Source organism: Gobius niger (genome assembly GCF_951799975.1).
Source record: "Gobius niger genome assembly, chromosome: 14".
Taxonomy (NCBI): domain Eukaryota; kingdom Metazoa; phylum Chordata; class Actinopteri; order Gobiiformes; family Gobiidae; genus Gobius; species Gobius niger.
Window position 1 is genome coordinate 15,342,279 of NC_136865.1, and position 22,419 is coordinate 15,364,697.

Below are 22,419 nucleotides of genomic sequence, written 5' to 3' on the forward strand. Positions count from 1 at the left end.
TTAACCAAGCACATTTTCTTCTTGTCACATTTATTATAACTTTGATTACAATTTGACAGTTTTACTTTGTTTTGTGATTGTTTTGTCGCTTTTATGATGTGATTTTTGTTGCATTTCATCCTTGTTTACATCTCGTTTGACGCTTTTTTGGATAATGCTGAACAGGAAAAAATGTGCTTGGTTAATGTGGGAGTTAAGGAATAATTAATTACTATAAAACAATGTCAAATCTTTCTTAATTTTAAACATTTTTACTATGGTATGTTTGTATGGTAAAATTTCTATGAATGGGCTACTAAGAAACACATAACTACTCTGAGTGCTAAACCAATGAAGGAATGAACCCCCCCCCAAAATTTCAAACAAAATATACTTTCTGCGCCACTACGGTTCAGAGAATCTTTTTCTCTTTTCCCGGCCGTGCTCTCTGCTGTCTCTGGTGTGCACAGTGGATACATAATTGATGCAGAAAAAGACATTTCTACAGCACAAAGATGGCACCGGGAGCGGAGCATGCTGACCCTGCTTTCTACATTTAGTCGCCACGGAGACGCACTTGCACTGAATGACCTGGGAGGCAACGGTGGTGAGACGGATGCTCATGTGTGCAGTTAATCCCAGAGCGTTGAGAGAGTGGACAATTCTGATCTGAGTCGCAACATTCATGTGTTTTTATAGACATTACAGACATTAGTAACGTATGGAGAGATTAGTAATGTCATTAGGTCTGACTTTCATCCTTTTTAACACACACTAAGAGGAAGTGACTGAATTTTAGTAAGCCTATTATAACAAATATAATCTTTTTAAGTATATAAAGCTACGACATCTAAAATTCACAATGAGATGTTGATGAATGGGTGAAGGAAAATGCCTCTAAATAATTATAGTGGTGTGGCGTGAGGCGCTACACACCGGGCTGCTCTCTTCACTGGGAGTCCGCGCCTCCTGCTGGCTCGTCTCCGTCGTCTCAGAGTCCTGCTCCGACACTGAAATCAGTCACAAACAGAAAGTGGATTTAATCTACATGACGGGGGAAACTTCCACATATATCTTGCCGTTTACTTACATGCTTTACGAGTCTTGCGAGCGAGAGCCGCTGCCAATTCACATTGCACCTATTCAATGAAAACAGCAAGAAAAACAATATCAACAACTTCAAAATCAAGACTAACATCAAACAATGATGAAGAAAAGCAGACTGACTGTAGAAGTGAGCCTCTCCAGAGCTCTCATCTGAAGAATCTCACTACAGATGTCTCTGTTGCCCTCAGAGTCCTCTTCTGACCTAATACGCACAGAAACATAATAATTAGTACATTCATTTATAGCCTAGCCTCTTTCAGACTGGACACAGGGATCCCTCCAGGCCTTTACTCTTCTCTACACTGCAGTGCCCCCTGGTTAAATAAAAAAGCTCTGCAGCCAATGATTGGGCGTGTGGCAACTGTTATGTACACTTTAACTGATAGTCACGCTACGTTTGAGAGACTGCAAAAACCCGTTGGATAAAAGACAAAGAGGAAGCTGTTTACAATGAACGAAGCCTAGTGCTAGTAAAAAGTAAGAGTTAATAGTTGCAGTAGTATCAGCAGCTTTTGTTTTCCTTCTCATCCATCTTCTGAGTTCTCCTGTCTTTGTGCGCACCATCGCTCCGTGCACCCCCCTCTGCTCTTTTATGTGGCTTCATTTAAAATAGCTCGCAGACACACCCTTGTATTGATGTCGGGGCTGTGTGTGTGGCGCCTGTGCGTACATGTGTCGGCCATGTAGGAAAGACGTGTTAATCTTGTGTAGGGTTCAGGAGCCCGAGTCCTTCTCTCTGATACATTTGTGCCGTATATAGTGTTTGCTGTATAAACGAGTGGTTGTTTTGGGGTAAACGCCGCATCTCTCCCACAGCAATAACACAGCGTTGCTTCCACTAGCAGCAGACTGCACCCCAGGGCCACTGATCTAATATGTTTCGCTTAGAAGTGCTTGGTTTTCTACATACCGCCTCACACGCACAAAAAGGAAACGCAATTTCCCTTCCTTTACAGCGCACACATACACACATACGCACACACAACTCACTTTGCATATAATTTGGATTTTATCAACTGCTCCTGCTGGTACGAGTAATAGTCGCGAGCGGGAGAGGAGGATGAAAGAGAGGCTACAGCCCAGTTGTTGTATGTGTTTGAGTGACTACAGTGTAATCTCATAAAAGGTGAGGATGCAGAAGCTGTGGAGGTTGGGACGACATGTGGAACCCACCATTACCCCGAGATGACAAGCCACAACCCAAAAAAAAAAAAAAATTGTTATGTACAGTTCAAAATGCTGTATTTTCAGGATTTGTGGTGTGACAGTTGTAGACATTTCGTACCTCATCCAAGAAACTTCAACAACTATTGATCCTTTTTTGGCAGCAGGACCGCTTGCATTACGATCCACAATATGCTAAAGAGCCCATAGTTTAAAACTGAGGTGGAGCAACTGAAAATTGTATGACAGTAACTATGGTAACTGTGGTAGCTGGCAAATTGCAGATTTTTTTGTCGTAGTTTTTGGTTAATATCTCAATCATTACTGGAAGAATCAAAGTTCATTGTCTCCTCTCTCAGCACATATAAACCAATATCCAAATACTTTCTCTCAGGGGCGTCCAAAAGTACTACACAGGCATAAAGTGATGGACATAAAAGACATGAAGTGCATATTTATATAAGTGAAGAGGGCACAAAATACAATAGACGAGACAAGTGGAGTACATTTGGGGAAGGAGGACTGCGTGATTGGGTGAATAAGTAAAACTAACAGAACTAAATAAAAGGAGTGTGATCATGTGTTGTCATTGACACCATGAAACCCCCCCTCACCTTTTTTTCCTTCCTCCTACTTCCTCCTACTTTTTAATATTATTTATGATGATTACTATTATATATATATATTCAAATATCAACCCTGATGAGGAAAAACATTTGTTTGTTGTTTCATTTTGGAGTTTTTTACGAAAACTGTATCTCTCCCATAGAGTAGTATTGGCCCCTGCCCTCCACCTGACATTATGACATCATCACTAAATGGAGAGTTCAACTTGTCATGATACCGTCTTTATTCTAAAAAGCGAATCTTATTCAGAAATCACAATTGTTTAATGAGCAACAATTGTCTCTTGATCTGACGTGAATGAGCAGATATACTGTATAATGTTAATACAGTAATTTTGAAAACATCAAACACTCAGACATTCATATTCATTCACATTCATTCACTGAGCTACAGATTTCTTGTAAGTAACAGCAATAAGAAATAATGAGGAAAACCAACAATCTCTTCTAACTATGGATATCCTTCATCTAATAGAACAGCATCATTACACACCTCAGATAAGTGTGCGTTTTGAATCGCTCTATGCAAAACATTTTCTGTTTCACAATCTTCTTAAAATTACACAAGAACAAAAAAAGAGAAAAAGATGCTTTCTCCATTGTTAATATTTGACTAACTCTTCTAACTTGTGGATTAACAGCTTCAGTGATTTTTAAATATTCATTCAAACTGCTGCAGTGCTGTGTATGAGACTAAAAAGCTATTCTTGTACATGTTATTTATGCATTTCAAAGCACCGAGCTCTCTGGTCGGGTATTGTTTATTTAATATTGCTGCAAAGAGAAGAACTGCTTACCTAACAAATGCAATTGTCCCTACACACCCTCTAAAAACAATATTGATACATATTGAAAGATGTAAAAGGATGCAGATGTGATACAATTACATTTCTGGCAGTGTAATAGTGAATATTGTAAATTACTATTAAAAGTAATTTCAGTTTACAGTGAGGGTGAGCTACATATCCAAACTGTCAGAAATAATGCCATTGATCATGGTTTACGGTTTGGAGTCATTGTTATGAACATAAATAAAGATCCAGTGCTTGTATGAGTCAACACTAGAGGTAGATTTACAAAGGTTCTCCCAGCATCAAGAGCGAGTGGGTGCCAGAGCTGGTGCCTTCAGGGGAATCATGGTGTGACAGTCGAATAGAGGCACCAGCAGCGCCACAGCCAAGTGACTGACAGGCTGCAAGCACTGAACGCATGATCTGATTTCATCTCTGCATTCCTCTAATAAATGTGGCACAGCGTCAAACTGATTTGCAAAACAGCAAAAACAAGCAAAGTGTTTGTAAGTAGACTGTAACTTATAGATCTCTCCAGAACGCACGGATGAAAACTGCAAAGTTTCAGTCGCATTTTCTGTTCGTGCATTGTCCGATCTTCATATGTTAAAAGAATATCATTAACAGTACCCTCCAAATCAAAGTTTTTGCTTACAGAAGAAAGTCAAAAGTGTAATTTTAAAGGGACTATACAGAGTTTCAAAATGTTAAAACTATGTATTTATAGAATGAGCTCAGAGCTATTCACCACAACTGCCTCTAAAATCCTGTCACTCAAAAAGGTGTTAATTTGGTCCGAAGTGCTGTCATGCACAAGCTTAATATAGAAGCTGCAGTTACGCATAAGACCTAAGGTGGCAGTAGTGAGCATAAAATGACTAACTTGCATCTAGCCTCTTTAAAGTTGCCAGGAATTATTTTAGTCAGTAGTAGACCCTGTTTTGGTGTGTATGAGGCGGCAGAAGTCGTCTCTGCTTCTGCGGGACAAAGTTAGCACGCTGTTTCAAAGTTGCACATGTAGTGATACAATGTGGAAATGCATATATGGAACAGCTTAGCGTGGCTTTAAGTCTGGGCGGTAACCCTCATGTTGATCAATCAATCGATTTTCAATTAAATTGTTCTTTCTAATCCTGAAAATATACAAATATCGCTTTTCTATCATGGCATCCACCATGAACTAAACCAAAAAAAAGCTTTCCACTCCAGCTTCTTAATCAAACAAAAAAATCCTCCATTGTTCTCATCCAAAATCAAAACAGGTGCTGTTAGAGCCACAGAATTGTTTGGAGGATCTGCCGAATAAAGAAGCCTCCGACAACTGAGCTAACCAAAGCTTAGATGGCGACTTCTATAAAAGGTCTATAAATTGCCCAGCCCGATGTAAAATATGTAAAGTAAAGAATAGACTCTGCACTAGAAAACCCACAACTAAAATATAAACCGGAAAATGTAAAAAAAATGTGTGAAATGTATATTCGCCAGCATGACACATACTCTGCTGTCATGCTTTCTGGTGTCTGTAAACATGCCCTTTGAAGTTCATAGACATGTGGACATGCGCCCTGTCCCGCACCGTTTTAGTGTATGCTCTTTTCTGCCACCTCTCACTGGCACCTTCCTGCCTCCTGTCTGAGTGGCAGATTGAGTTCAGTGACGGGCTCAGCAGGAATCCCACACAGAGCAGCGGCCGATTGGGGGACTCTGGCTGACACCTCTGCCTGCGCGCACCCGGGAGTGTCTGCTTGCCTCGCGAGTGTTGTGGATGTGGAGGTGCAAGTGTGGCTTTTACATAAGCAGATTGAGGATTTAAGTGACAGGAGATTAGGTTTTTCCTTGGGATTTGAGCAACATCTTGAAGGCGGTAAAACGGAGTGTTTTTCACAGTGGAAAAGTGGCTGTGTCTTCCAGCAAATCAGACACGACCACTTCATGTCGTTATGCATACACAAACTCAGACAAATGACCTCGATCACGGACCGAAATGAAGCTCTGTCACTTCAGCTCTGACACAGTCTCAGCGCTGCCACGAGCCTCTGATTCCAGGTCAAAGAAAACGAGCCACAACTAGGCCAAACTGACCAACTCTCATGATGACAATGGCACACATTCAGATGAGAATGGACGTTCAACAAACTCTACAGAATGGGCTACTGCACAGTTCTACATTGCGGCGTGTCAGGCTAATATAGAAGAGAAAATGTTTGATGCTTGATGTTTGATTACTTTTTTTGCAAGTATTTGGTAATGATCTCTCGAACAAATCTTTATCACCATCTTGGTTAGAAAATGTACTATTGATCTAAAATAGCTGAACAAAAAAAATCCAGTAGTTTAAAAGGACTATACGGAGTTTAAAAATGTTAAAATTATGTATTTTCCTCCCCCTACATGTTCCAGCCATGTCCTAAGGTGTTGAATGAGCCCAGACCTGTTCACCACAACTGCCTCTAAAATCCTGTACTGTCACTTAAAAAGTTGTTAGAGTCCAAATTGCCGTCATGCTCGACCTTAATATAGAAACTGCAGTTATGAGCAAGACCTGAGGTGGCAGTAGCGAGTCAAAAATGACCAACTTGCATCTAGTTCCTTTAACTTCCTAAATTTCCCGTCATTTCCTCATAAGAAGTAATAGCAATAATAATAAAATTGATTTGAAGTAAGCACTTACGGACTGTTTGTCCCGCCCCCCGATCGGAACTGGACGTAGGGCGCGAGCTGCAGGAGGAGCCGAACAGCCTCTGGCCACTCCGCCTCATTGGAGCGAAAGTCGCAGGAGGGAGAGTCACACTCCTCAAAACTGAACTGGTAGTAGGTGTTCGAGTCAGAAAACACCACGCGCTGATCCACTGTGGAAACACACACGAGTGAGGGGTTTGAATCTTATGGGGAATATGACAAAATAGAAAGAAGAGCTTGGATGAGAGCATGAATCTTTCTTATTATTCGTATTTTGTGCAATTTTGTCCGTTTTAAATTGCAGGACATAATCTGGTGGTAAAGGAGGCTGCACATATGACGGAACACAAACCCACAACTGTCTGTTCAGTGGTGGGTTTGAGTCCCTACTCTCCCTGCTCTTCACCTTTCACTCTGAGCTCTCGTGAATAAGCAGAACAAATAAAAAGGCTCAGAGCTTAGTTTTAAGTGGGAGAGGTACTGACTATAAGGGAGTCAAGTGAGTGAGTGTGTTGTTTTTACCGGTCAGCAGGACTCCCAGCTCCAGCAGCACCTGCCAGACGCGCACAGCAGTGGTCCTACAGCGCACATACACACACTGCTCACACAGCCACTGCACCAGCTCCACGCCCACATAGCTGCGCCTGCAAACACGAACGCAAGGAAAATCATAAAACATGGAAACGTTCAATATGACAGGGCACATATAAGCGGAGATGCACACTTTCTCCTCTGGCACAAAGCTCGACTTCTTCATTCGATTGTATTGATTGTGCTTCGCAAGCCTTTTCTTTGGAATCACTTAATACTTTTTGTCAAGGCTTAATGTAATTACAGGGAGCTTCACTGCAGCTGCACTTTAAAATCCCCTATGCCCTATTTAATGGGCAACAACAACAATGGGGTTACTTTGGTTCTCTGTGCTATTTTTTCCTGTCAGTTGCTTTAAACTTGCTCATTTGGTGTCAATAAGCATAATTTTCTATCCATATAAAAGTCTTTTTACTGCTATTCCATGTCTAGACAACATGTAATCTTATATGAAGTCCTATCCCGGAGCTCTACAATCTCAAAAAGTAAAATCAGACAAGGAGTGAAAAAAAGACGGGGTTACCGTATGATTCTGGCCAGGTGAATCTTGTCTTTGGCCGGGTAGGGTCCGTGGGAGAGGAAGGCGTTCCTTACGGCGCGTCCAGCGCAGGGGAAGCTTTGGGAGCAGGACTGATACACAAGTACGGTGTACATGTTATTGAAGTTTTAGATTGGAAAGGAGGGAAGCAGGAAGACCAATGCATTGAACAATCTCTTTTCAAATTAACAATTGGAAAAGTCCATACTATTATACACACTTTAATATAAAATCACATTTCTGGGTTAAACATATAAAGGTTGTTCCATATATTCCTTGCCAATTCTTAAACAATACACTCACCATCTATTCTGCTTTGTATTTACAGGGTTTCTAATCTTGCCATATTTAATTTGATCAGATTTGTAAACATTCAATCAAACAGGGGAAGGAGGAGAAATGTTTTATCTAAAAACCAAATTGGACACAACGGGAAACTTTAAGCAAAATAAAGTGTAAAAGAACTGCAGCTGGATTTGTTATAGACCATCTCTTTTGTGCTTTTGACAAATGTAGTTAAAAATAGTTAAGCAAAGTCATTGTTGTGGGATCTACCGCTAGGGAAAAGTTATATTTTCTGAGAAATTTAGATTTAATGCCAATTTGAATCTGATTTATTGCTTTTTATTGCTCTTAAAGTGCATATGACACATTAGACACAATTTCTGCTAAAGCATAGTATAGTAAAACATATTAAGAGTTTGCTAAAGCTTGTAGCCAGCTTTCTTAAGTGTGGCCATTTTTGTGATGTTTATAGTGTCACTTCCTTATTGGACTGACAGGAAGTGACATAGAAGAAGGACAACAATTTTAAACTGTTGCCGTGCCGACCATGTTAAGTCAATGGAAATGATTGAGTCAAACTGCTCTGGTGACATAGATAACTTTACCTTTATCTATTGTACTGTCAGCAGGTAAAAAAAAATTCTGACAGATGATGTTAAACCTTCAAAATTAGTCATATTTTCAAAAACCTCAAATGCACTTTAAGGCCTTAATTTATAAACATCCTTTATCAATGAATTTAAATGAGGATATAGGCCTGCATTGTTATTTTAGGGATATTAGATACAAAATCCATCTGGGTTGACAACTCAGTACCTCTTTACTACTTGTATGGCAAGGATCCAAAAGTGCAAACTGGTGCAACCAACAAAAATATTAGTCTCATCCAATACTTTAGATGCTACTTTTTGCAATATTGTGTTTCTGTCATGTTTGGGGGGATTTCAGGGGCCGTAATGAATGAGTATTTAAAAAAAAAAAGAAGTCTGTATTCACCTTTGTAGGCAATGTTCCCAAATATGTCATATGTATTGGTTAAACAGACAAAGATGACATCATGTGTATGCTCACCTTGTGTACAGCGGGTCCACTGCTTGGCCCCGGGATGGTGTCAGGTGATTGCTGTTAAAACACAACAAATAAATTACGTTAGGAATCATTCGAAGTGTAAATACAACACTGAAAGAACAACGACTGGAAATGAGAAACGTCTGCTTGATATGAGATTACTAGAGATATGAGAACAATGGTGCAAAAGAATGACTGTCATAAGTCATAGAATGGGGAAGGCTCACTGTAATCTGACACAGCCAAAACAACAATCAACTAATACATTGTTGAAAAATAAACATTATACAGTGATTTCCATCCGTGTTGTTTGCAAACGCTGTGCCAGATTACAGCTACTGCTCAAAGCGGTTTTGCCCCACCTCCCATTCACCTGGCAGAGAGAATAAAAAAACAGTCCCCTAATCTTTATGGATTAGCAAATAGGTGCCAGAGGAGCTGGATGACTAAGCGCTGACACTGGTGACACACGGCTCATAAAATAGATTAAAAATGAAAGTAATTAGCTGCACCGGCTACAGTGAAAGGTTGAAAGCCTTATGCCAGTAGAGTGAATTGCAAACAACCACATGGTATTGGTTTAGGTGAATACATGGTCATTACATGTAAGTGAAAAGGTTGTTACTATGTAGTTAACACATGTCGTTTTGGTGTTTTTCGATCGTGAATCACCGCTCTCCAAGGAGGGAGTTGGCTTTGATGCAGACGCAGAGGAATCTCAGGTACATTTTAGTTTGGGGATACTTACTTTGTCACGTTGTATAGTAGCATTTTGGCATATATATCTGTCAAAAGGTGAGCATCAAACCACTCTATTTCTTACATATTCAGATTTGGCAGCTAAAAACACGCGACAAACTGTGGCCGTGTGTTGCATGGAGTTCACATCAAGTCGTCATTCATTAAAACTCAACAGATCAAGGGCGGCATTCACATCTAATGCAATAGCCGTGCAACTTCTGTCAAGGGAACCGATTCACGACAGGAGAGTAGCCAGAGCAAGGGTGGAAGATATAGAAGGAATCAAATAGAAGTACAATTCTTGAAAGGAGCGTAGTGATAAAGTGCGTGAATGTAGCGCAGCGGGGTGTATAGATGGAGACGAGGAAGATCATTTTAATTGTGATGAGCGAACGAGAGAATGAGCGAGATGGAGCACGGTGAGATGAGAGGCGAATAAGAGAAATAATTAGAGGAGTGTGTGGGATCCTCATTAGAGCCGTGATACTGTCTGCGATCGGCTCACACAAAGCCGAGGAGGTCCGAGGAGACGGCGGGCTGGTGATTAAAACGAGATATACTCCAGATACTCAGGCCCAGCAGCTTTAATCACTACTACAAATAACAGTGAGACTTCGGACTCGGCCTTCCTAAAGTACCAACACAAATATGTGTGTTTTATTTAATGTAGAACCAAAACCCACCCCAGAGTATTTCAGTATCAGAACAAGTTGTGCCTTTTCTTTTCTGTTGCAGCTGGTCGGTCTTTTCTGTTCGTTTTTGTTCACATAGTAACTCAAATAAAAATGAAGGGTGTCATAAATTTAACATGTCCTTGTCCTTTTTTTTAATATTATACATTTTAAAATCAGAATATTGTTTAACATTGATTGCAGGCCTATTGGGTTTAACCTCTTAACTCCAGCCTTAACCAAACACATTTTCTCCAGTTCCGCTTTACCCAAATCTTAAAGCTTGACAAGAGCTTACAGCTGATGGGCCAGAATAATGGTAAAAAAAATAAATAATAAAAGCTGTAACCCTAGACCTTTCAGTCTGGTTAGCTTAAAGGTAAAATGCTGTGTCCATATCCAAAATGTGTTCCTTTTGTGTCTGGAGGAAATGATCATAGCATGTGTTTGATAATCCTTTCCAGTTTTAGTTTGTATAACATGCTTCTATAACAAAACAACATCCAAGTTATGTATTTGGCAAATGAACCTAACTTGAAGTTGCAGATCAAGTGTTAAAATCGGGTTGACTCAGAGTTGGCTGAGCGCACAGAGAAAACGCGCGCAGACTCAAATTGTTTCTGACTTTTGCTATCTCTCTCCCTTTTGTCCCTCTTCTATCTTATCTGTGCATCTCCAAGTCTGCGTCTGTTGAGCGCAGATCTTTGGAGAGGCCCTTTGTTTCTCCGCCATCAGCGTCTCCCCCTCACTAAACCCGGCGCTACAGGTGTTGCATTATACTGTATCACAAATCTGTCTCCCCTTTAGAGCGAGGCGGCTGCTGCACCAAACGCTGACAAAAGAGGAGAGGGGAGAGACGTATAGCTGCCATAGTGAAAGCCCGCATGCTGACACGCTTATCTTCAAAGTGTGTACATGCAGAGGAAAGGGGAGACAGGGATGGGGCCATTATCTACAAGAAATGGATTACTCTCAGATTAGATTGCGGAGCACAGTCAAGAGCAATTGCACGGCACGCTCCTGGCAAGCCCCACGTAACACTCACAAATTTGCGCTAAGCTTCTGTCGGCTCCTAGACAGATTTGTCATACGAGGAAGACAAAATAAAGACGTGAAAAACCAGCTATGGACAGTGAGTCACGGACAAGTGGAGCTCCTCTCTCTCTTTTCATACTCCTGAACCCAATGCCCCCCACTCGGCTCTTCTTACATCTTGGTGAAGGGGGTTCATGCGCTTCGCAAAAGGACGAGCTGTAATAGAGCTACTCGGTTTGCTGGTGCGCTGACAGAAATGTATAACCATGCAAATTATTTTTTAGACTTTATTCAATTTCTGACTCTACTTTTTACTTGATGTTGTAGAAGCTCCTGCTCTTTGTCTATAAGGCACATAAAAATTAAATCTTCGGTTTATGAAAGAGGAAGGGAAGAAAAGCTGCCCAGTAAGAGAATAAAGCAATATTAGGTATCGCTTTAGATTAAGGTGTGCTCATTAAAGTATTAATAAGCATTAGTAATCATTTTAGGGTTAGGTTTACGGTTGGCTATGAATAAACGTATTATTATTAATGGTGGCAGTATGTTAATAGATAAAAGTATAATAAGCAGTGTGTTAATACTTTACAAGCATATTATTAACGCTTATTAGTACCTTATTAATACTTAGCAAGCACACCTTAATATAAAGCTTTAACCAAGGTTACTGTTTTTAAATATTGCAACAACAATATTGCAATTTTTTTTACCAAAACATTTAAAGAGTCAGTTGCAGAGAATAAAAAAAAGATGGCAAATTGTTTTGTTTTTTCTCATCCGGTTGTGTAATAGTCAGGTTCACTGTATAATTTCTAAAAAATAAACATTCAGAAAAACAATGTTCCATTATTTGATATGTTAAAAAAAAGAAAGAAAAAAAAGAAGGTGCGATAATAACATTTATATGGGGAGCAAAAAAAACTTAGTTTGCCGTAAATTTGCAAAATTTGGCAGAAAAATTCCATCTGGTCCTTCCGATCAAAAAAGTCAATGAAACCCTTGTGTTGCCGTAGCAATGACCAGAACTCCCCATTTACTCTAATGGAAAAAATGTATAATTGCACAATTTTACCAAATGACAAGAGCAAATGGAAACATTGTTTTCCTCATTGCTTACACCATAAGGTTTCAAAAAATATATAGTTGTCAATACTCTCAATGAAAATCCCACAGCAGTGGAAATCTAAACATAGTGAACCAGATTATAAATACAAACTGTAAGTGTTGTTGAAAGGACTTGCACTTAGTATTTTTGTTTTAAGGGTTAATATTTTTGTTGAAATTTATTGTGACTCACATTGTGAATTTATGTTACATTTTATAAATAAGATACGTTAATTTGCCAAAGGAGTATTTTTTATTTTTGTACCGCAACTATCGCGAGATTTTTGGTTTAGTATAAGAGGCTGCGAGATTTGCATTCGCCCAGACATGCAAAAGACTTTGACCGAGCCATCTGCAGCAGCAAGGCCAATTAGCTAGCTGCACAAGGTATTTTGTTTTATATTGTGTCTAATTATTTGTATATTTGTGAAGTATATTGGTCTAATTATTGTATGCTTGTTTAGTATGCACAAGACCGAAATATTTGCTGCCCAAGAACCTCCGAAGTGGCAGGCGGCCACGAGGTAGCCTTTTTGTTTAACAAGTTGTTTTATCTTTGTCTGGACTATGTCTAAAGAATTGTATTTCATGTCCTGTCCAACAGTTTTCACGGCCCGTCTTTAAGAAGCCGTGCCTGTGTTGTCATTTCGGAGCCACACAAACCTTAAAATGAAACTCAAGTCAAAAACATAATAATTTTGGACAAAAATCACAACTAAAACTAAAAACAAGCTTCCTTTTTTTTTCCTTTTTTCTTTCTTTTTTTTTTTTTTTTTTTTTTTTTTACAAAACAATGTCAATCTCAAGATCTCAAGAACAGTATTGTGGCAATATATTGATGGATGAAAAAACTGGGATAAAATAAACAATTTCACATGAAGATATTCTGAAATGAATGGGATTCTCTTAGGTTCATAAATTGCTTTGGATTTATCAAATGTCCAGCCTGCACCATGACTGACCTCTGAGTCTGTCTGCATCTGTGACCATTAAATACCTAATCATGTATTATTCATGGTCCTTTATCGTCTTGAGGTTGGAGCCGTCTCAGCTGACATCAGATGAGGAATGGGGTGCACCCTGACCCCTCATACATCGGGCCAAATCTACAGACAACCTCATCTTTGGAACAGTCCGAGTCAACAGGAACATTTCACACTGCAGCTCCCTTTTAGACTAGCTTTAAACAAAATGGTACTTAAATATTGGGCGAATAGACACATATTAATAACCTCAAAGGAAAGTCTGATCATTGCGTGTGATATGTGTAACATCTTGTAAGCTTTGCCAATATGTAGATTCCTGAACGCTCGAAGGCCACAAAATGCGTTGATGATCCAAGAAGGCAAAAGACACAGCAGCCATTTCGTGTTGCACTACTTTTAAGAAACCATAACGTTGCTCAAACCAGTCTTGATTTCTTATGTGTTGACTCGTTAACATGCAGGGGAGCAAGAGCCTAAAACGCATCATAGTCTCTCTGCCTTTCGCTTTCATCCAACTTCTTTCACTATATATCGCATTTATGGAGGTGAAATGCTGCTGGCAGGCATAAAAACCATCACTTGCTGCACATTATGTTGCACTTAGGATGCTGAAATTAGATGCTCCATGGGAATATTGTCGGCTAAGCTCCGAGACATTAGCTGGGAGACTCTATATAATCACGTTTTGAAAGAATGATGCTTTCAGAGGGACATGGCACTTTCATATGCCGTGGTAGTGGCTTAAATTAGCATGCTGGAATGTTGTAGTAATTAATAATAGCTTCACAGGGAAGCGCAACCCATCAGTGATGTAGAGTACAAAGGCCTACTTTTCCTTTTATAAACTCCTCACCAAGGATTGGCAGCTCTTTGACGAGCGAAAGTCAACAATGGTCCATTAATTAAATACCAAAGCAAGTCACAACACACATTAATGTGATCTTTAAGGTGAGGCTGCTCCAGGCAGGAACCAAAGACAGCAGATGGTTCACTACAACAGCTTTCATTTGCTGCTCCAAAGCTGTCAGAAAACATCAAACAGGACCATGATGCGATGTCATGAAAAAAAAAAACTCCCTCCACATGCAAATAATGTGAGATTTTACACATATGCCCGAGTGTATGTCGGATTGTATGGCGAGATTTGTGCGCCAGAAGGAGCAATGCTGTTGTCTTGAAAGTAGGCGCGAGAAAACGAGTCGGCGCAGAACTTTGTACCTTTTCACGACTTTGCCCACGCCTTGTCGCACTCACCCACACCACACTTGTAAACACTTTGAAAGAGGGAAATTTCCTGGATACGCTCAGATGAGAACTGAGCAAGGAACAACATGCAACTCCAGGAGCAATAACGCCTTGAAATGCCGAATAAAAGAAAGGCATAAAACTAAAACAACATACAAATTATCGCACATAAAGCTAAAATGTTTCAACCGCGCTGAGCTGTATCTACAGTGGGTTAGCTGTTGTCTCCTTAGTGTGTGCGGTGAATTAGAATGAAGTAAATGTTTTCAAACACAACGCGGTCTACGCTGTGACCAATTTAAATGTCAATTACAATAACAACAGGTACCATTAGACATGGAGCGCGTCTCCTCGGTGCAAAGTGACATTACACCACAGACATCAGACACTTCATATTTTTAGTCCCTTTGGGCCAAGCAGTGCTCAAGGACGAGTCTGGCAATCTTTCAACATGACTGAAGATGACCAACGACGACACGGTGAGCAGCCATCAGGTGCACTCCTTCCACACCAGAGCACACACCCAGTCATGACCATCCAACGAGGGACTAGTGACACAGACAAGCCGCCTCACATGGCTGGACATAGATACGGTCCATTCACAGAAAACAGGTTGTGCTCCTGTGACGTAATAATAGAGCTTAGCGTATAGAGCTCAGAAGAGTGTTTGCACAAAGAAGATTTCTGGGATTCCTGGTGTTTTCCCTAATAATAAACCAACTGTTTACTCTTTACTTGTTTGATATATTCACCCCCCAAGACAAACAGCAGTTGCACAAGTTGCTAAATGACTTGCCTTGTATGTCTTGTCTAATGTAAACCTGTGATTGCAAGCTGCTGACAAGGAACATGGCACATTTTACTCATAACACAGCGGTTAAAGGCCCTGTACCCGTTTCAGCTTTCAGCTTATTTCGATGCCTTCACAATCCACAAATGACTTTTTTTCCCTACAGACTTTTCCTATGACAATATAATGAAGAAGAAAAAACAATCCATTGGTATAAAAATACATCAGGTTTAGGCTTTTAAATTTGCCTTTAAATTAAAATGACAAGATGCATGTTTTGACCTGGTCAATGTTTGTAATATATAATAATATATAGCTTTTACCTTGTATTTCAATATTAAAAAGTGATCTTATTCATTGAAAAGACTTAAAGAAACAAGATTGAAATGACAGATTTGAGGACCTAACTCCTACCAAAAATTGTTGAGTTGAACAGAGATTTTCTGTTCGGTCATGTCATTGGCCTATATTGAGTTATGTTGGCTCTACAATCAAGACAACAAATTCAGGAAAGTCATGAGCACAACTTGTTTGCTATAGAGCCCTAGCCTGGGAATATCCAGGCTGCTGTGTGCGCTCGAGTCATTTCGAACTGCACTACAGCCTGGGGACCATGAAATTTTCGCATGGATTTGGGAACCAATCACAGAACGAGGAGGGACGGCAAGACAATGACGCACTATTCGATATATGGAAGCTTGTAGTTTGTTCACGGATATTTTTTAAACATCTATTTACAGATCCAACATGACAGCAGCGACTCCATCTTTTAATCAATCTTTAGGCCGTGTTCTAAATAGTTTAGCTTGAAGGTTTACAGCGGGTATGTCATACGTCATCTGATACGATGGGCTATACGTGCAGACGCATGATAGACATTTGTAGCGCCCAATAAACGGCTATCGACGATCGTAAACCACACCTCTCTTACGAGAAAATGAATTGCTGGTCCCCAGACTAAATATAACTTGTGATAGTTTGTCTGGTGATGGCCAGGCTAATAGAGCCTAGGGGTTGGCAACTTTTCCCCCCTCGCTGAGCCACTTTTACGCTACAAAAATGGCAAAGAGCTACTTGAGCTTCAATGTCACATGTAAAAATGTGACTTTTGTGAAGAATAGGGGATATTTCAACACAATTAAAGAAAATAACTTGAGTTTTCTAGCTGCTTGTAATTTGCTGTGTTTACTTTATTGTTTGCAGTACATGTTCAAAATGTTCAGAACAAAAAAAAACAGCTCATTTAATGTGACTCATCAAGCAAATGTAGAAATGTGTAAAGCCTTTGACCAGTGAGAGAGCTGGTGAGCTGTAGCTCCTGAGCTACAGGTCCCTGCTCTAATACTTGCCACCACCTTGCAAAGATATTTTAGAGCTTTAAATAGTCACTTGTTTTTACACAAAACTGTGATCGTGGTAGATGTCTTCTCATTGCTTCTAAATGAAACCTCACATGATAAACATTGCTCCAGAGAAAATGTTCTAGTCAGCCTATTTATGAGCAAGTTAATGCCAGAAAAAGGTGAATTATCCCAATTGTAGTGATTCACATTATACTATTCAGCATATATAAGAGTTATGGCTGTGTTTGAATAGGCCTAGATAAAGTTGTCAGGCAGCTTGTAGTTTAACGAGATGACTAATCCAATATCAGTGCATCTTTTTACTGGATAAAAAAAAAAGAAAAGAAAATAACTCTCTTATCTGAAGCTTCTGTACAGCCTGAGCCAATACACTCATCCCTATGTGAATGTGTAGATTTTTTAGCAGATTTTGTGCAGCCTACGTAGGTGTGTGCGTGAGGACGTACGAGTGTGGGGGCTGAGTTGCCTTGACTACGGTAATGTGAAGGTATGGTGATGGTGGCCAGGAGGAGAAACTGCTGTGACCGTGAATGTACCCCACACGACACATCCCAGAATACACGGAAAGGACGCGCGGCGCGACAGAGACGGGGGACTGCGGCAGGACTCTCTGCGTAAAGTCGCCAAAACGAACACACCTGGGTCGTGACGCGCATATGAAACAAAAGCCCCACGCGGCAGGGGTACAACAAAATGAACCAGCGCTAATGTCATCAAACATTGAACACGGAAGGACAGGCGGACAGACGTTGCAAATATCAGGCGCAGAGGACAAAAAACACACACTCACGCTTTTTTTCCTGAGGTGCAGCCCGTGCTTGAGTAACCCCGGCAAATCCCGTATCTTGTGTTTGAGTTGAGCCTGGTCCCTCGCGCTCCTGTTCCAGCGTAAACCCGCGAGCAAGCCGTCCTCTGCGGGCTCCGAGTCCTCCATGCCTTCTCCTTTCTCCTCCTCAAGTTGTCTCTCCCTTGTCCTCTTCTTTTTCTCCCGCTGATTCGACTACTACCGCGGCTGAACGCTCCTCACAAGGCGCCATTACCCCCCGCCTCGCTCTCGCTCCCAACGACCTGCATCTGCAACCGACTCGTGAAATGTGTGTTCCGCAGCAGCACCGCGCGCGCCACGCACTCTTCCCTCCTGCTCCACCCCACGGCTCCCCTCTCGTGTGTGCTGTGGGTGTGCGCGTCACAGGTGCACTACACAGACGCTGGTGTCGTCACTTTACACCTATGGCAACTTGGCAATCAAATGTTCACTTAACTTGACCCTATTCATTACTCTGGCAGTTTGGATATTTGGGCGCGAGTGCAGGCTCTCAATTTGGCTACGTCACCGCATTACCTGGTTCAAATTTCCATAGGTAAACAAAGAGAGTGTGTGGGGGGTGGGTGGCCACTGCAGATCTCAGTTTTGGTTTTCAATTTTTGAATAAAGGATTTCATTGTAAACTCGTGGCAATGTCTGACCTTGCGTAATACATTTGTGACTTTGCCCATATATAAAAGGGCTAGAATATATTTTCCCTTCATTATACTGTAGCCCATTTAAAGCAGACATGTGTAAACAAACTTTTGAGCGCCATTCATGGAATTAAAAAGCATTATCATCAATCATGCGTTCACTGTCTAGATGTTGCAGTAGCTGTTTGCATTAATCACAGTGTCCTTAAAGGTGGCGGAAAAATTAAATTAATGCTTTTGGAAAGTTAAGACTGTTTGGACCACAACTAACAAATTGAAATTCACCTCTTCAGTTTCAAGATATCAGGTATTGAGCCTTTAATAGACAATTGGGTTTGAATTGGATATGCAATAGGATAAGCATGACACACTATTCTGCTGTGACATCTTTTGATAGCCATAATCTTAACCTCTTCACCCTCGCCTTAACCGAGCACATTTTCACGAGTTCGGCTTTACCCAAATCTAAAAGCTTCTTACAGCCTATAGGCCAGTGCCTCATTTGAAAGCTAAGACCCGCAAAACAGATCTAAAAGGATCTTTCTCCTCATGTTGTTACTTTTTTGGCTATTTTGTTGCGTTTTCATCTTGTTTTTGTCGCTAATTTTTTTCAAGAGGCTTTTATTTGGGTAACGGGAGCAAAGCAGCACGGTAAAGGCGGGGGTTAAGAGGTTGGTAAAGCAAAGCTGGTTACGGATGGAAATCCAAAGTAAAATCAATGCTAAATGAACTGCATATATATATATATGTGTGTGTATATGTATATACGTATATGTATATATGTATCTGTATATATATATGTATATATATGTTGTGTCATCATAATGGAATTTGACTGTGTCTTATTTGTGCAGAAAAGTATAGTCACAAGACACGAACCAATTGGTTTTATGCTTTTCAAAGAGCACATAGTACGATGGCAGGCACATTTGAAAGTATATATGATTTATTGAAGAGAGTCCAAAGTTTACTAAGTTACAAGTTTACTAAAAATTGAGGGGTTGATGCTGATGCTGAGTTCAACTGGAGTGCATTGTGAGTGCACTGAGTTAGTGCGGATATGAGGCTGTCTGTCTGATGTGTGTAATCTGGAATAATTGGGTCTTTCTGGGACTCAGATTAACAGTGACACTGTCTATGCCAACAGCCTGTGCAACGGATAAACTGGAGACTTTTTGGTTGTTCGACTCTGATACAGCTGTAATGTTGGATTAATACATTCATTCATTCATTAATACATTGGAGTTATAATAAAACTAAATTCCCCAAAATAAATAACATGTTTTAATGTTGCCAGTGTACTTCTAAATGACATGTTTCATTGTAGTGGTAATTTAATGTGTTTTAAGGCTATAATATATTCTAGCCTGAAGTAGGCTACACCAGCAATAACTGCATGCTTCCTCCAGTGATGTGCAGATGCCAGATGCTGCACTCTGACTCAAGCCACGGAAATATTTCTCAAAGATACAAGTCATATTGTGGCCAGTTACCTCTGCAGCCGATTGTCCAGTGGTTAAGGCTGCTGATGGTCATTCATCTATGGCAGGCTCTTGGCTCTTACAATTTGATAAATACCTCTCCCTGCCTTTCACATAGCCTGACCATCCAGATTACACACTTTTCCGTTCCTCTACAAATGACAGGTCATGCTTTTGAACAGACACAGAAAGCAGGAATGGCTGGCAGGCCAGGCTATATTTCACCCCCTTTAACCCACGTGCTGTCCTGTCAATAGAGCACATATATAAACACAGCCTTTAGACGTTTTTAGGTGTGATTTGGAAATGTCTTGGATAAGCTGTTAGAAAGAGGTAGAGATCCATACACTATGCATATGTTCTATTGTTTGAAGATGCATGTATTGTGATTTCCACTGACAGCCACAATAAAATGGAATAGAAAAAAATGCTGAAGAGGCAAAAGTGCAGGGTAGCCAATGGTGTTTGCTTACAGTATGCTCTTCGGTGTATGATGAAATATGCTCTTCTGCTGCTCCCAAGGGGCACCACGAGACGACCAGCCACTGATCAACCCGCCGCATCTGCGCACACAGCAAAACCAAACTAACTTGAGCGCACTGTATTTGAATGAACCAACCCGCGCTCTGTGGCATGGACGCCTGATTTGCATGAAGACGCACAGGAGAAGAAGATCAATGATTTTGTGTGGAGGGGGTGGGGGAAAGGGATGTAAAGTAGCACAAAGAAAGCCAAAGAAGGGCCAGAGTATGGGACTAGACTCGAGATAGCAAGCCGATTACCATAGGTGCAGCAGAGCCTTTCATCACAAAACTGTCACCACACATCGGCCAAGTCTATAAATGCAGCGCCGTTTTCCCCTCACACACAGACGAAAATTCCCACGTTATCAGTCATCCACACTCATCCAGGCCCACTGCAACATGCTCTGCAGATTAAATATTCAAGAGTGTCTGTGGCAACGGTCAGTGACGCCTACTATTCTTCTTCCTTTGAGACAGCAAGAAACAGAAAACACAACAGAGAGAAAGCAACATTATTGCACAAGTTGTTTATAGGCTTATAGATCCTATAGGCGTGTTTCTAATGTAGAATGAACTTGTTTATGTATGTTGAAATTACTTCAAGGGATTTGCGAGTTGAACTTCGATGCTCGCACTTTTTCGTCATGGTGCTGCCACCAAGTGGAAAGTTCGGTGAAATGCAATAACTGCAATGTATTATGGCTCTTAGTAAATACTGTATCATAGAAATAATTTAATCAATCATAAATATAAAGATATGTTGTGATATTATGAATGTTATTGAAACTTACATGACTTAAAACTTAAAACAATATCCCCTATTTTTTTTTTTTTTTATCTCTTAAAATGTGACTACCAGTGAAACTCTGACTCTAACATCATTTTACACCACATAACTCCCCGAAATGAAACAAGTGCATTAATAGAACATTGACTTTCAAGGTATTATTTCAAGGTATGGTCTCAAATGCTTGAAGACATCGTGCCCTTTACTACCTTCTAGTGGCCAGTTAAGGAACATCTTTGTGTGTAATGCAACCAAATTTGGAGGGAGCCAAACGATGACCCATGCATTGTAGTCATATTTTAAACAGAAGATACCCAACCAACTCAAAGAATAAGGACCTGAGCATCTTTTCTTTTCCTTTGATTTAATACAAAGTTTTATTTCCAGAGATAACTTCAGTCCAAGGGGATTTATTTCAATTTTTTGTATGGCACATTTCATGGACATGTACAACTCAATGTGCCTCACAGCAACACCAGACACACACTTTAAAAAATACATGAAAGAAATATGTATTGTATATATTAAAATTTGTGAAAATACAATCAATTGCCATAGGCAGCAGTAAAAAGGTGTCCTTTCAGCTTGGACTTAAACACAGTCAGGGTTAACGCCTGTCTCGCGTCCTCACTGAGGCTGTTCCAGACTTTTGCTGCGTGAAACTGAAACGCAGCCTCACCATGTTTGGTGGGGACTCTGGGAACCACCAGGAGACCCCTCCCTGAGGAGCTCAGGGCCCGAGGTGGTTCATATGGCTTTAACATATCAGAGATGAACTTGGGTGTCCGTCCAAAGCAGAGCTGTTTTAAATTCTATTCTCTGAACAACAGTTCAGAACAGAAGCCAGTGCAGAGACCGGAGCACTGGACTAATATGGACGTTCTTCCTGATTCCGGTCAGGACTCGAGGAGCAGCATTTGGATAAACTGCAGCTGTCTAACAGCTCGTTTAGAGAGACCAGTGAACAGGCCGACTGGAGACACATGCATGAATTAATCCCCCAAACCTGTTTTTTTTTTAAATTTTGGCAGTGTTTTTAGGTGGTAATGGCCCTCTGATGTAATGGACTTAATATGACGGTTAAAATTCAGGTCTGAGTCCATGATTACCCAAGACTTCTAACTTGACTTTTCGGTCCCAGTGAAAGCATTTCAAGATGACCAATGACAACCTCTCTGTGTCATTGTATCAGACAGATTAGTGTGTGAATGCAAAACAACTTCCTCCAGTTAAATAAAAACTAAAACTGTAAAACTGTATAATTGAAACATGGATCCGCGCATTGTCTGCGTAATTGTGATAGGACACGTTATTACTGAATATCAATAGGCCCAGTGGAAGCATGTAAAAATTGAACAAGAGGGGCCCTAGAATTGACCCCTGGGGAACCCCACAGAGACAC

The 22,419-nt window shown here is 40.5% G+C and overlaps 1 protein-coding gene across 1 annotated transcript in view; it reads right to left on the reverse strand.

Moving 5' to 3' along the window:
* rapgef5a (Rap guanine nucleotide exchange factor (GEF) 5a) overlaps positions 1-18,032 on the reverse strand; it is a 36,809-nt gene extending 18,777 nt beyond the window's left edge. Inside the window, exons 1-8 of the mRNA XM_079570601.1 lie at positions 17,555-18,032; positions 8,832-8,882; positions 7,461-7,567; positions 6,869-6,990; positions 6,339-6,516; positions 1,207-1,288; positions 1,070-1,118; positions 916-989 (exon numbers count right to left, since the gene is read on the reverse strand). Coding sequence (XP_079426727.1) covers positions 916-989; positions 1,070-1,118; positions 1,207-1,288; positions 6,339-6,516; positions 6,869-6,990; positions 7,461-7,567; positions 8,832-8,882; positions 17,555-17,698 — 807 coding nt within the window. The 5' untranslated portion in view covers positions 17,699-18,032. The remainder of the gene's footprint in view (positions 1-915; positions 990-1,069; positions 1,119-1,206; positions 1,289-6,338; positions 6,517-6,868; positions 6,991-7,460; positions 7,568-8,831; positions 8,883-17,554) is intronic.
* Between the last annotated feature and the right edge of the window lie 4,387 nt (positions 18,033-22,419).